The 14,221-nt window shown below is 41.6% G+C and overlaps 1 protein-coding gene across 1 annotated transcript in view; it reads right to left on the bottom strand.

The window, feature by feature from the left end:
* ERGIC1 (endoplasmic reticulum-golgi intermediate compartment 1) overlaps positions 1 to 13,679 on the bottom strand; it is a 59,999-nt gene extending 46,320 nt beyond the window's left edge. The window contains exon 1 of the mRNA XM_026063105.1: positions 13,353 to 13,679. Coding sequence (XP_025918890.1) covers positions 13,353 to 13,366 — 14 coding nt within the window. The 5' untranslated portion in view covers positions 13,367 to 13,679. The remainder of the gene's footprint in view (positions 1 to 13,352) is intronic.
* Between the last annotated feature and the right edge of the window lie 542 nt (positions 13,680 to 14,221).

Genomic DNA, 14,221 nt, shown 5'->3' with positions numbered 1-14,221 from the left:
TTTTTCCACACATACGCCAATTCCTGACTAACCCAGGAAAGAGCATGCCCGTTGCTTACACAGTCCGTTCATTAAGTACTCCTCACCAACTGGGAGTTATAAGGCAGAAGAGGGAATTTCTACCATTACACACTGTACTTGCCACGTTCAAGTAGCACATGCAGATTAGCTACATTAACTTTTAGAAAATTCATTCTTGGAGGGGGGAAAAAGGTGCTTTATGTCACAATAAGATCAAGCAGTTTATCTGTCGATTAAACTGTTTTTTTGGTTTTTTTTTTCAGATGGGTAAGAAAACTGTGGCATGGTGCATTTCTAGGAGCAGATACTCACTCATTACGAACCACAGCCTTTGGCAGCCAAATCTATCCCAGCATTCATTTTATCTTCAGTGAGAGTCATCTTCAGGCAGCTCTGGCTGATAACAGGTTAGAAAGCATCTAGTGTCTTCTCCTCTTTGTGAGCATTTACCATTTAGACTTTTTAAATAAACTCATTTTAGGCTACATCCTTCTGAATAACACCGTGCTCTTTAATCACTCCATGCAGCCTCTTTAATTGCTCCATGTAGGCACTGGTGAATACAGTCAACTAACAATTTCTATTCAGCTGTCACGGAAGAGAAATCATCTTTAATTTTGAGGAGGATTAATTTAGCTTGGAGACAGGGACATAACCTTGGGATTTGTCACTCTACACACTCTTATTCTACCTTTTATTGTCACCTATCTGCCTCCTCAAACACTTCTGTTTTATTGTTATATTACAGACGTGATTCAGAGAGCAGAGATGGTTGGCTCAGTCACTTCTGTTTGGTTCCCCATAGGGGCTATAGATCTGATGCACAGAGACAACCAGCTCTTCCCACAAGACTTGTGTAGCTGTACCTATTTTTAAGCTTGCCATTTCATGACAGAAGAGTTGCATTAGCAGTTTAGGAAATCAAGGTGGGGATAAAACAGAGAGAGAGGAAAATGAGCAATTCTCCTCTCAACCCTACCTTAGGAAACATGTTCAAGCGCACATGAACTGAGCTGGAACAGTGGCCCTGCAGATTTCGACTGGTCCATAGTACAGGCTACCACACAACTTTCTTTCTTCAAATTACTGCTGCTGCTGCTACCACCTCTGGAAGATGCACCCCGAGAGTCAGCAGAGGAGTTTATGGACTATGGGTGATTCAATACTTGCTGCTATTAAGATTCTTAACCAAGATGCCACTTAACACTTAGAATCTAGCAATGCACTTTGCATAAAATGCTTCACCATTTACAAGTAGGACATTGGAAGCAGGAAGAAACTTGGTCATTACAAATACAAGCTGGATTAAGTCCACCTGACATTAAAGAATGCGTGAATAGACTCAGTTTTCTCTCTCCAATAAAATTTTAGCAAAGGTGGGTGTCACAGAGGGGAGATCAGAATTCAGTCACTGTGTTTCTCTCGGAAGCTTCTTTCTGCCCCCCAAAAACCATCAGTGTAACTTTGAGGCAGAAGGAAAAAAAGAAGTAAGATGCCTCATCTGCTATCCTCCATGTGAATTCACAGAATAAAAACGAAGCTAGGAAGAGATTGTTGTCAGAATAAGATCAGTCAGGCTGGAGACTAATGGCAGAAGGAGCACACCCTTCTTTTAGTCCCCAGGGTATTTCTAGAGAAACCTTCCCACTGAAGGCATGCTGTGCTGTGTCAAGGAGCATTTATAGCCTGGTGATATGCTGGTTGCTTGGACAAAGATGTCCATCACCTAACCAAAGCTTAAAAATCAGAAGTACAACATGTGTAAGAGACAACCTGCCTCCCCAACAGCTGGAGGTACTGTGGGATCTCTGCTCACGGAAGTGTTTCGAAAGCTACACGAAGCAGCTCGGCAAACGGGCCAGGCTACAAAAGCGCTCACTGAAACACACGCCAACTGCGCTCCCCTTCCACCTCTCCATTTTCCACATCAGCAATACGAAGGAAAACAGATTCTCAGGCTGTAAGGCTGTAACTGCTAAGATTGGGAAGGAAAAAAATTGCTGCCCCAGAACTTTAAATCTCAGTGCTTCTTCAATCGAGACAGACATTAAAAAAAAAGAGAGAGATTATGAGGTACTAGAAAAAATATGAAAAATTAGAAAGATATACAGAATGCTCCAGTGCTACTAGGAGAACAAAAGGTTTCTAACCACACCTACAAAAAAAAAGAAAAAAGAAAAAAATCACTCAGCTAAGCGCTTTTAAAAAAAAAGTTGTTTAATAGGCAGCAACTGTTCCTCTGTTTCCTTGGGTCACTGCTCTGAAATAATGACTTTGGAACAATTCAGCCCTGCTTTGTCAATAAGGCTGCCTGAACAGCCTTTGAACACCGGGCAGTAAGAGCAGGTCTGGCAGTGCCAACTGAACTGCACGAGCTGCTGTGCATTCAACCACGGGTAGTCATTGTGGTAGCTTTTAACCTCTTCAGAGGACATTTAACTCTAAATAAAAACAAGCAGGCTTATGCGTATGCCTTTACTCCACCGAACGCAGGCAGGTACCTCTATCATGGCGCGTACCTTCCCGGCTTTGTTCTTTTCCACGAAGCACATTAGACACTCACAGTAAGATCTTTAAAAGCAAAGCTGTTACTTTCGTATAATGGGCAAATCTAAAAACACCAATTTAGTTTTCAATGTGACTGTTCGAGCTGAGCGAAATGCAAAAGGTAGAACAAACAGCACAGCTGAGTCAGGTTTGCACACATAGTGCTCTTTCAATTAATAAAAGACCATCTACTTAAAAAAAATAAAAAACACAAATAAAATCCCAGTCATCTGTCTGAACTTGGGGGGGGGAGCTGTTTCTGTTCACAGTTGTTAAAACCATACCCGGAACTAATGTGACCAAGATCAGCAAGAAAAAAGCTAAATTGATTTTATTTAACAGTGTAACAGCGGGCTGACTCCTAGGGTTTGCAGAGATGGCCTGAAAGACCAGCTACCCCATTCCAGGTGCCTAAAGACAGAACTGTGAAATAACCAAGCAGTAAAGAAGATGGTCCTGGAGAAGGGTTAGCATCTGGGACAAAGATGATAAAGGAACAAGTGGAGCAAGACTCCCCTCTGCCTAGAGACCCGGAGAGGGGTTGGACATTATCAGGAACTCCCGGGAGAGAGGAGAGGAATGAGTACATGGCTGGACTGCTGACACCCAAGCAGACTACCCAGAGATTTTTGTGGGCAGGACTGGGTAGCCCAGATGTCTGAAAGCTGCAACAAAAAGTCAGAACTGGTCTGATCAGCAGTTTGGAGTAAACCTCTACATTAAAAAAAAGCAGGGGCTTGAGAGAAGATGCAATCTCTGAGTATGAGCACTAAAGACTCCTAAACAACGGAGAGAGGGAACCTATCTGAAGGGCTGTTATGGAGAGACTCAAGGAGCAAAGAGAAAGTGCACTAAAAAAAAGAGAGTAAATGAGGCATATCCTGGAGGAAGAAAATACTGTTTCCAGCCTCTAGACTACCCAGGCGTTCTTTCAGGAACCAAGGGAAGAGCTGAAAGAAGAAAACCTCCAAAATAATGTCATGATGAGAGAGGGTCTGTTTCTCCCAGGAATCTGGAAAAGAGCACTAAAGCCAAACAACAAGATTTATGGAGTAAAACTTCTGTCAGAACTACTCTCTAGGATTATTTTGTTTTGTTTTTAATTAGGAAAACTTCAAGAACGGCACGTCTTTTTAAGTAAAACTTCTCTTACTGACTTTTAAAAAGCAGTGACTTCCAACTGCCTCTGCTTATTCAACTTCTTATGGCCCCTGCTGCACCCATTCTGGACACCAATACGGAATCTTGGTCTACAAATCTGTCAAAGAGGAATTTCTCAGCACCCGTAAATTCACTCTAAAACATATTTCATAGGGCATTGACAAATGCCTTATCCTAATACCTTTAACATCCATCGGAAGCATTAATTCTTCCCTTTTTAGGGAGAAATATTAGCTCAAGATTTCATTCTGAAATCCTTTCTTTAGAACATGCTGCTTTTCTTCCCATCAAAAGGCAAGTTACTGCTCTGACAACCCTGGAAGAACACTTAGCTCTTACATAATACAGCATAGATGAAAAGCAATTATTCCTCCAACAAAGCAGGTGAAATCCATCACCCCTGTTTTATAGAGTGGGAAACAATGAGAGGAAATCAGCAGGAGGGAAACAAAGTAGGAATTACTGACTCTGAATGCTTCACTTCGCAATTGTCAATTCTTTGTTTAAATGAAATTTCTATGTTTCCTGTCTGATGGCAGATGAGAACATAATGTGCAGAGAGCAGCTCAGGACAGCTTCTGGGACAGAGCTGCACTGTGATCCCATGGATGCGATGCCAAAGGGGGAGCCAACAGACCTGAATTCTGTTCCGCTCCCGGCACTGACTCACTGTGTAATTTTTGTTCCAGTCAATTAAATCTTCCTTCCTCAGCTTCTTCATTTTGCAGAGTGGCACCTGATGGCATTTGCCCACTTTTCATCATTGAAATTTACAGACAAAAAGCGCCATAAAAGTATGAAGTATTACTGATCAAAGACCCAGCTTCTTTGAAGGTCCCTACAAAGAAAGCTCCAGGAAGAGGGGTTCATGAGAACAAATCAGACATGCATTGCAGAATCTGAGCCTTGGTTCAATAACACGGTTGTGCCTAGAGTGCAGGTTTAAGAACAATCTTGATCAGGAATGCTGTCCTGAATCAGGACCCAACCTTTGAAGCGTGTGTAAACTAAAATAAGTGATCCTGCTAATGTAAGTTTACACGTGGAAAGCAAACACAGAATATGTAGCTATCAAAGCTTGGCCCTGAATGCGAGTTCAAGGTGCAAATATAGATTCAAAGTAGGACGAATAAACCGATACCTACAAATACCAACCAGTTATTAACACATTTTATAAGATGAACACCTGCGTAACAGCAGATAATACACAAACACCATTAAGCAATCAGCTAGTCCTCATTTACACACAATAGGGTATTAACACACATACTGTAGAGTCCAGTTTTAACGGACAAACTCTTAAGGCTTCAAAATTTCATTGAAAACTGTTATTCCTGAACTACTTTAAGCAAGTTCTGATATGAAAGGGACAGGACAAGGAAGTTAATCTAGCTTATCTGCACTGCAAACAGATGGAGATCGGAATTTTCAAATTACGTCTGATTGACATTTCACTCCTAACATCTCACCATTTTTCAAAGCATACTCCTCCAATAGTTTTTTTTTTTTTTTCCTTTGACCTGCTGACTCCCTACACTTTTAGGCCCAGAAGTGAAACACAGGAATAGGTATCCTTGCCAGCCAGCTCCTCCCTCTTAATTCCAGTTCCAAGAACATAATGAAACTACCAGAGGAAGTTTCTGAAACAAGGAGGAGTACTGAGAACAAGCAAACAAGGTTAGCTATGAGGACTGTCATTCATTATATAATTCAGCCCTTGGGTAACTGGACACTTAGGGAAAGGGGCCGAGAGAACCTGCTGCTGCTCAGCAGCAGTTTCTGTGGCATTATGTCATCTGGTCTTCAGGTTTGTACGGGAAAGATTTTGTACAGAAAAACAGCAAAACCATTTACTTCTAGGACAAAAGACTATGAACGCCCATAACACTTAAAGAAAGAGAGCCACAAAAAGCTGAATAGTTTCTGCTCCTGATTAAACCCATTTCTTTCCAAGGAGCTAATTCTCTTTGTTTTCTCCCTTGCGCCAGCCTCCCTCACTCCGTTACACCGTCCTGCATAATACCTTCTTGTCAACCATGTTCTAAATTTTATTCTCTTACTCTTTCAGTGTGCAAGGAGCTTGTTCTCTAACAGCTGGGAATATATAGCAATTGCTATTTCTGAAATGTGCCAAAAGTGCAAACTATTTCGGATGCCACTGCAAAATGGAAGACAGGAAGCCACGCAACACATTTTTTTCATATTAAAGTGTTAGGCACAAACATATTTCAAAGGTAATTAGGAAGAGGAAAGTATTTACAATCCCATATACTCAATGGTGGATTCTTGCCAACAAGCATTTTATTTCCTTTTAGGCAGTGAGGCAGGTGTCAAAATGAAGGATGGAAGAGAAATTCATTTTTAATAAAGTGAGCAAACTATATTCCGCTTCATCAAAACAGGAGAAAAGTGTCATGAAGAAAAAATGTTCAAGTAAGGGGACTGGTATTTAAAGAGACCCAGCCCTTTGCTGGACTGAAAGTGAGAGGTTGTACTTCTGAGCAGTAGTGCCATATTTTGGAGATCAGGAGAGGATAGAGAAAGAGAGGAGGGGGAACAGAATTAAACATATGCAGCTGCACCCCAAAGTAATTAAACCACTCAGATGCTTGAATGTTTTAAGTAAATCACAACCCTTCTTGTCTTGGATCCCCTCATCCTCCTTAAGCTCCGGGATTCTTGCTCCTTGCAGCTTCCCAGCACATCCCACCATAGCATTTCCCCCCCCCCCACACACACACACTTCTTCCACCCCCTGTCCCTCACCCAGTCCCTCCTGTGGGAGCCCTCCAGTCCTGAATTTCTCTCCCTTTTCCAATTCTAGACCTACTAGCTCGGAGCTTCTCTACCTCCTGCCATGCTCCTCCAGCTCCATCTTGCTGCACAAGACTCCTGCCAACTCCAAATATTGTCAGTGCTGCTGGCCTCAGTAGCCAGGGCCCCTGAACACATCCCTCTTGTCCTCAGCCCTCTCCGCAGAAGCAAAGTCCTGATCTCTAGCAGACAGTTAACAAAACTCAAACTTGGACTGTAATTCCCAAGAAATCACCTACACAGAATTCAAAGCAAAACCAGGACACATCTGTGAGGAAAAAAGGGATGCAAGATAGCCTTAGGCAAGATTTTCCACATAGTTTTTCCCATAGCTTCTAGGAACCTCAAAACATTAAAGCTCTGTTGCTGCCCTGTACTGCAGAATCCCTTGAAACATGTTGCTGTAGGATTAATTTAGCATCAGAACCACGTAACTTTTATTTGTGGAAGCTGCTTTCTGAAAGGCTTACGTCCCAGCTGCACTAGGACAGCACATAAATTAGGTATCTGTTCTAAGCACCTCTAGTTTTCCCAAAACAGCATGAACAAACATAACCTCTGGCAAAAAAAGGAGAGATGGAGGAGAAAAAAAAGGCAGTGAAGAAAACAGCTCCATCTTCATAAGGCTTCTCCCAAAAGCACACAGTCCCATCCATACTCCACTGCATGACAAAAATATTTCTCTAGACCAAATAGGTGGACTCCTAAAATTCTGCTAGGCCCAACACCTCATGCTGGACCAGGCCAAGAAAACCACAAGAGATGCAGACAAATATGCCGGAGAAAAACTGTTCAACCGCTGCTTTGCAAAGTGAAAGAGCAAAGTCAAAGTACACAAACCCCTTGACACAAACAAGGTAACTGAAGCTCAGAGAGGAGTTGCTACTTTCCTGAGGCCAAAAACAGTTAAGAATAGTAGAATCCTGACTTGAGAGATTAGACAACTGTGTTCACTGGTGTACACAGAAACAACATATGGAAGTCCTACCTCTTCTCCAGAGCAAAATGGAGCCATTTTTTACAGGACAACAGTCATTCTTAATACACAAGATTCAGGGGAAAAAGAAAAATGTGCTGTTTTCCAGAGCAACCAACAGGGACCCAAATATTGTACCATACCAGTATCTAGTCGAAGAATCTCAACAAACCTGCAGTGACCAGTTCATATTCTCCTGTTTATATTCCAGTCTAAAGGAAGAGAAGAGAATTGCTGTATGTGCTTCTACAGCTTAGTACTGTTTTTCAGTTGCACCGAATTGTATTACCTACAAGTGAATACAGCTCAAACCTGGCTTTCAAGTGAGGTGCCTGGTTTTGACTCAGTTTTCAAGAAACATCTACAATGATGCTACCTCCACTAGGAAAACGTGACCAATACAGACAGAGGAATGAGCAGCAGCTTGTGGTTGGCACCAAGTTGACCTATTCTTGTCAGTCAAGATATAACTTGTTATAATCCACCAGCCAGATCCAGATTTTAGTTCGCTGGGTCACATTCGATTTAGAGCAATGTGGAATCAGAGGGAGATTCTGAGACTTGACCTTTATTAGAAAACACAAAGTCATCGGTACATTACTGGTTGCGCTGGTGTTTCAGCGGGCTCTCCAACCTTGTTTTATCCACAGCACTGAGCAGCCTATGGAAACAGACAGCAATGAGGAAGGCAAGTGATCTGCCTTTGCATGCGAGTATCAAATAAACACCAAGCAATCACGACTGCTGAAACACCGTTAGTAGTTACGCATGCCTGTCCACATTAACATGGCATTTTGAAGTGAGGTTCTTCCACGAAACCAAATTTGCCTTTCTGTCTTCTTTGGAAGAAGCTAGATAACAATTCATTTTGGAAACATCCTTAAAAAAAAATACACACAATTCAAATGCAGCCAATCACACTATAAGATCTGAAGCATAGACAGTGACAAGATTATTGTTAATAGTTTTTTGGCAGAACAAGCTTTCCATTTTGGGGGCATTTGGCTTAGCGTAGGAACACCTGGCACAAACTCTAGGGCTTGTGCTTGGATAGAAGACCAAAAGAAAAAAAAAAACACCCCAAAACCAACAGATGATTCCACCATCTTTTCTTATATTGCAAGTCTATTCTTTGCTCCCCAACTCCACCTTTTGAAGTACATACCTAAAAAATATACAGGCATATACACATACACACGTCAAAATACAAGCTCAAAAACTTCCACAGCTTCTCACTCCACGCTCATGGTAGTGCTTCAACTCCTTGTTTACTGTGCGATTCAATTATTTTCACAGCAATGAACCATGATGCCATGAAGAAAGCATCAGCGCCATCAACGAGCAAGTAGGGCAAGACAGTTAAGCTCAAGAAGGAACAATACAAAACTTTCTTATAAAGCCAGACCTTAACACTGCTGTACTTACTCAGGAAAAGTTTTCTACTCCAACTATATTTTAAGAGAAATAATGTACTAAGGAGAATTAGGAAAAAATATTTACACGCATACACTCTACGTATAATCCTTTATTTGTGGCATAAACAGACTCTCTCTATACAACCCTGCACGACCATCTGACTGCTGTGACTACAGAATAATTTTTCAGGTGCCCTCAAAGGGCTATTGTTGAAGCAGAGTTAGTCATGGTACTGCCTGGCACCAAAATCAACGTTGGTAATTACATAAGATAGCAGCAATACCATGTGGAATGCTTGTTTACCAGGGACATTGCACAACGTGCAATGGAAGTGGATCATGCTTGCCAGACATGACTGCATTTTAATATGAAAATATGCTTGCACAGTTACCGTGCCCACTGACGTGGTCAGTTTTCGTTTCAATACCTAAGGGAGAAAGAACAGGCCCCTACAAAGTGTAGAGAGGCAACTATCTAACCAACACACAACAATGTTGCAGTCATTAATAATAAACGTTTAAGTTAGGTTACGAAGTGACAACTTCCAGCTAAGTCACATCCTGGATTTGAGACTTTTGAGCAAAATTGTTGTGCAAGTGGCAAAACTTATGGCCTGGAAGTCAGCATGACCAGACACAGTTCAGCAGAGGGCACATGCAAAGCTTTTTGCTGTGACGTCGCTACCCACAAACAACAAAGCCCAGCTCATCTAATCAGACAAAACCGTACAAGCTGGCCTTGGCTGTTTGCTCTTCTCTCTCGTCCTCCCGCGGCTTCGGCCAACACCGCTCACCGGCTGCCATCAACAGCATGTATGCTCTACACAAGAGGCCCCATGAGCTCACTTGTAAAGTAAGTTCAGTTAGTAATTTTGCCAAATGAACTACTGCGTATTAATGCAGCTCGTCAAACAAGGTGCTGAGAGAGAACAAACAGGCAGATGGAGACCAGCGTATCACAGTCCGATATGAAACGCAGAGCTGTTTGAGACTTCCCAGAGAGAGTCCAAATTAAAGTCCTGAACAAATATGTACGTTTCCACTGACATTTGATATTTATTAGGCAGTGCCAAAGCATCATTTAGTCACCATCTCTGCTTAACAATCAGCAAGATTTGAGGGGTTACAGAAGGATTTTAAGTCATGACCCTCACAAATTTGTCAAAAGGAAAACGATAGGTTTATTAAAGTGAGCTTTGCTCCCCCTCTTCTTAAGCCTGAAGACCAAAACAAAGCTATTTTCATTAGACCCACAAGTGAGCGAGAAATTGTTGTCTAAGAAGGTGCTTAGTTTGGAAAAGAATTTTCTCTTTAAGACTCCTAATTGCCTACCACCTACCAGTTTGACCTTACTAATCTGGTAAGGAATAGGAGAAGGAAAACCAGACTTCGCTACTGTTGCTGAAGCGGTCTGTATCTCCAGTGTCCCAACTATACCAGGTCGGACACCTCAAGCAGCAGTTTGCCTATTACCCATCACAACTCCTAGGTCTAAACTAAAAGCATTCACACACGTACTGCCTCTCCTAAAAACAGTAATGTCAAAAGTATGTCAGCTTCGGTTAAGACTGGACAAATTGATTTAGAAAAGACAAACAGGAACCAAAGCAAAGACCTGCCCGTCTCCCCAAACAACAAAAAAGTCGTTCAGATTTGAATCAGAATATCTATGTAAAAAGTATCATTTATTACAGATGTGCCAAGAACCAGCTGAATATGGAGCCCCATTGTACTGCGCACTATGGAGATGGAGTAAGAACTTCCGCTTTAAATCGGCATTTACATCTAAATCCCTTGCAAGCCTGGCTCCTTCCCCATGACCTCCAAAATCCTTGCATAACACAGTGGCAATAACAGTACTTCATTCAGGTTATCAAGCAGTAAGGAGGAAAAAAACCTGAAAAACAGCATGATGATTAAATAAATTCTGAACTGCTCAGTTAAATATAAAAATAAGGATTCATGGACATGAATCTATGCCAAAAAAGTGGTCAGGGCACAACTGAGAATTGCCCACAATTAGAACAAAAACTTGATTTCGGAGTGGTCTATTTTGGTTTTTCCTCAATCTAATCAGTTAACGCTACCAAAATAGTTCAGAAGTTTCAGTAACTGCTACAAAGCCATCAGTAACTCTTCAATGCAAATAGGCAGATGCCAAAAAAAGCCATCAGATTCAAGAGCAACAGAATTTGCAGCAAAGTTTCTCTCTACCGTGTCCATTTGCAGTGCACAGGCACTCTCCTAGTTTTGACTTCTGTAATTCTCAACAACACAGCAGTCTAAATTTCAGTGCTGCTGTTCACTACTGAAGTTAAGCCTCACTGGTAACTGGACCACACAAAGTACAAGAAACTTTCTGGCCACTCCATTCACGATGACCCAGACTTACAGTTTAATCTAATTAGGATTTCGACACCCACAGAAGCTGAAAGTATGCAGGTGACACTGAGTCTTAAAGGCCTGAGGGGGAAGTACCCTGCCAGCTCCAGCTGCGTGCCTCAAAATCCCCAAGCAGCGAGATGCAGCGCTGCTTTGCTGACACAAATTGTAACAAACCGAGGGGAGAGGCAAGAGGCAGAAACCTGCCTTGTGGCAGAAACTTGCCTAACTCCCTTGAGGCCAAATATGTTTTAAAAATAAGAAAGTATCAGGACATCTGGAAATACAAACCGATTTAGTAGTTCTGTAGAAGCGCAGGTGTCTCACGACATGCCTTGAGCAGATCTGTACCAAACATTCCCACTGGGAAACTAAAAACTTAATTGCTTACCAACATCACAACAGGATTGTAGAGATTAGTGTGTACAAAATGCTTGGGAAAATGAAAAGCACTAAAAGTACTAAGTATTATTCAAGCTAAAGATACTCAGGACAGAACAATTGTTTATTCACTTTAGATTACTTTACATGAAGGCATTCTTTTTTAAAAATTTAAATGCATTTAGTCTAGCAAAAGGAACCATTGATAAGCCAAGAAAACACAAGTTCTACAGAAAAAAGAAGTACAGTACAAATAGACAACTCCCAGTGAGACAACTTCCAAGAAACAGGCGAGTGGCATGTTCAGGCACTTTGGGTTCTTCAGTCTGGTCAAATTTGAACCCACAAGTCTAGGAGATAGGAAACAGATTTAGTCAAATGGCCAGAAATGCTTTGAGTTTTAGTTGGTGAAGAATACTGATTTTTTTTGGTTCGCAGGTTACCTTCTTTACTTGTCATTTGTGCCTCTATTTTCTCCAGATGAGACTGTGGCCACTATTCTTCCTAGAGCTATTCTGTGTGGGAGCAGTGCACAAGAGTCCCAAACTTCTGGCTCGTCTACTCAAACACGCTATCCTCATCTCTGCAACCAGTGCTAGCTGTCAGTGTCTGGCCACTCTAAAAATATCAAAAATAAAAGCTCAAATGAGGGGAGAATACAGCAAAAAAAAGAATTTGCCTTCCCAAATGCCTGAGGGTAGCAGTTGAAGACAGCGGGGATTTTTGTGGATGCATTAGCAACGGAGACCTGTGAAGTCTGTGGCCTCCAGAATTCCAGAAGAATCCAATACCTTTCCACTTGGTACCTCTAAATTTTGGGCTCTAGGAGATATATAGGGCCAATTTAAGAAGTCTCTAACAATTTGACTCTCTAATGATACATAGGCATAGCACACGCATTAAAGTGTGTGCTAAAGCCAGGGAGCCAAACTGTCTGACAAAAAGAACATCGAGTTCAAATCTCTGAAAGAAAATCGTTGCATTTTACATGATGAAAAACATTACATCCTCATTCAAAAACATACTGAAGACGGTAACTTTATTTCTCCAAGAGTATTGTACTGTAGGTTGTACAATTGTCAGGAAGCAACTGTAATTTTTTAATACATGCATCATTCTTTACCTATGACAGTAAAATTTTCCAACCTCAACAGATTTCATTCCACTGACTGCACAATGAACAAAAACCACAATAGCTAAAATGCAGTCTCTAACCTTTGCAAAAATTTTGGTCCTGAACTCTGTCCATGCTGTTAAAACATGAAAACTGTTTATCGCATGTGACAATAGTTTCTATGTACCATGAAAATATGAAGTTCTTGGCTATACTAACTTCACACCTCTCAAATTTTATCTTTGCAGAAAAGCTGAACTTAATTAAGTTTACATTATTCGAGAGAGTGCTTTGAAGTATCTATTTCTAACCCTCCAATCTGATGACAAAGAACTTATTTGCAACTATGAATCTTTAAAAAGCAGATCTGAACCGATACTTCTATGTTTTTGTAACTCATTAATCCAAACTGTAACTCAGCTTTTACTTAATGTCTTTGTTCCATTCAAAAGTGAAGCACTAGCTCTCTCAAGATAATTATTCTTTGTAAGCCTGTGTTTCCACATTCAGAGACTGAGATTTGAGACCCAACAAAAATTACATTTTCAAAGCCATCTGAAATCCATTTTGTCTGCTGTTACAAAGTGACAGCTACAACCAGGCTCCCTTATTGTTCGTGTGTTCTACCAGTCTGAAAATAGATGGCAACAGGATTTGCAGCTGGCAAAACATCTCCAAAGCTGAGAAGATTTTTTTTTTCTACCAAATTTTATACAAAAGCAGAAACAGGGCTCTGGGCCTTGGATCCCACATGATCCAGCAGATGCTGTTCCCAGCTTCAGCAAGTTCTTTCATTCAGAAGCAACTGCCTCCATGTTCAATAGTGCCCCACGGATCACATACAAGATCCTGTTAGCCTGTATAAATGAGAGGCCTGGTTTAGAATTACAGTAAAAATAGACAACACAACTTTTATTTGGGAGAACTAAAAAAGGGCAATACTACAAGTTCCTCCAGTCATCGCAAAGGAGGGCAAATGTATGGTTCGCGATGGTCCTACACGAGAAGCATCAGCCAACAACGGTGTTGCTCAATTCCCAAAACCTTGCTCTGCATTTTTTTACTGTAATTCTAGTGCTCTGGTGAAACCCACATGCGAAAACTTAGCTGTACATTTTCCGTGTGGCACCTCTGAATTGGGAAAATCAAAAATCTTTGCATCAGGAATGGCATAAAAGCACTAAAAATTAACCTGCAGTTATAATTTCAGCTCCGTGCTCGTCAAGGGCAGGGGGACAAGGGGTTTTTTTCGGCTTTGCCGCGGAGGCCGCAATGGACTGCTGCGGCCGCCAGGACACGGGAACGCGGCGGCAGGGCAAAAACCTGACCACTCGCATCCGCTTAAAGCGCGAAGAGACGACGGCTGAGCGGTTGGCGCTGCCTTGGAGCCATCCTCGCGCTCAAGGCCCC

This window comes from Apteryx rowi, unplaced genomic scaffold (assembly GCF_003343035.1).
Source record: "Apteryx rowi isolate R43461 unplaced genomic scaffold, aptRow1 scaffold_2, whole genome shotgun sequence".
Lineage (NCBI taxonomy): Eukaryota > Metazoa > Chordata > Aves > Apterygiformes > Apterygidae > Apteryx > Apteryx rowi.
Note: the sequence above shows the minus strand (reverse complement) of the source record. Positions and strands in the feature narration are given on the sequence as shown.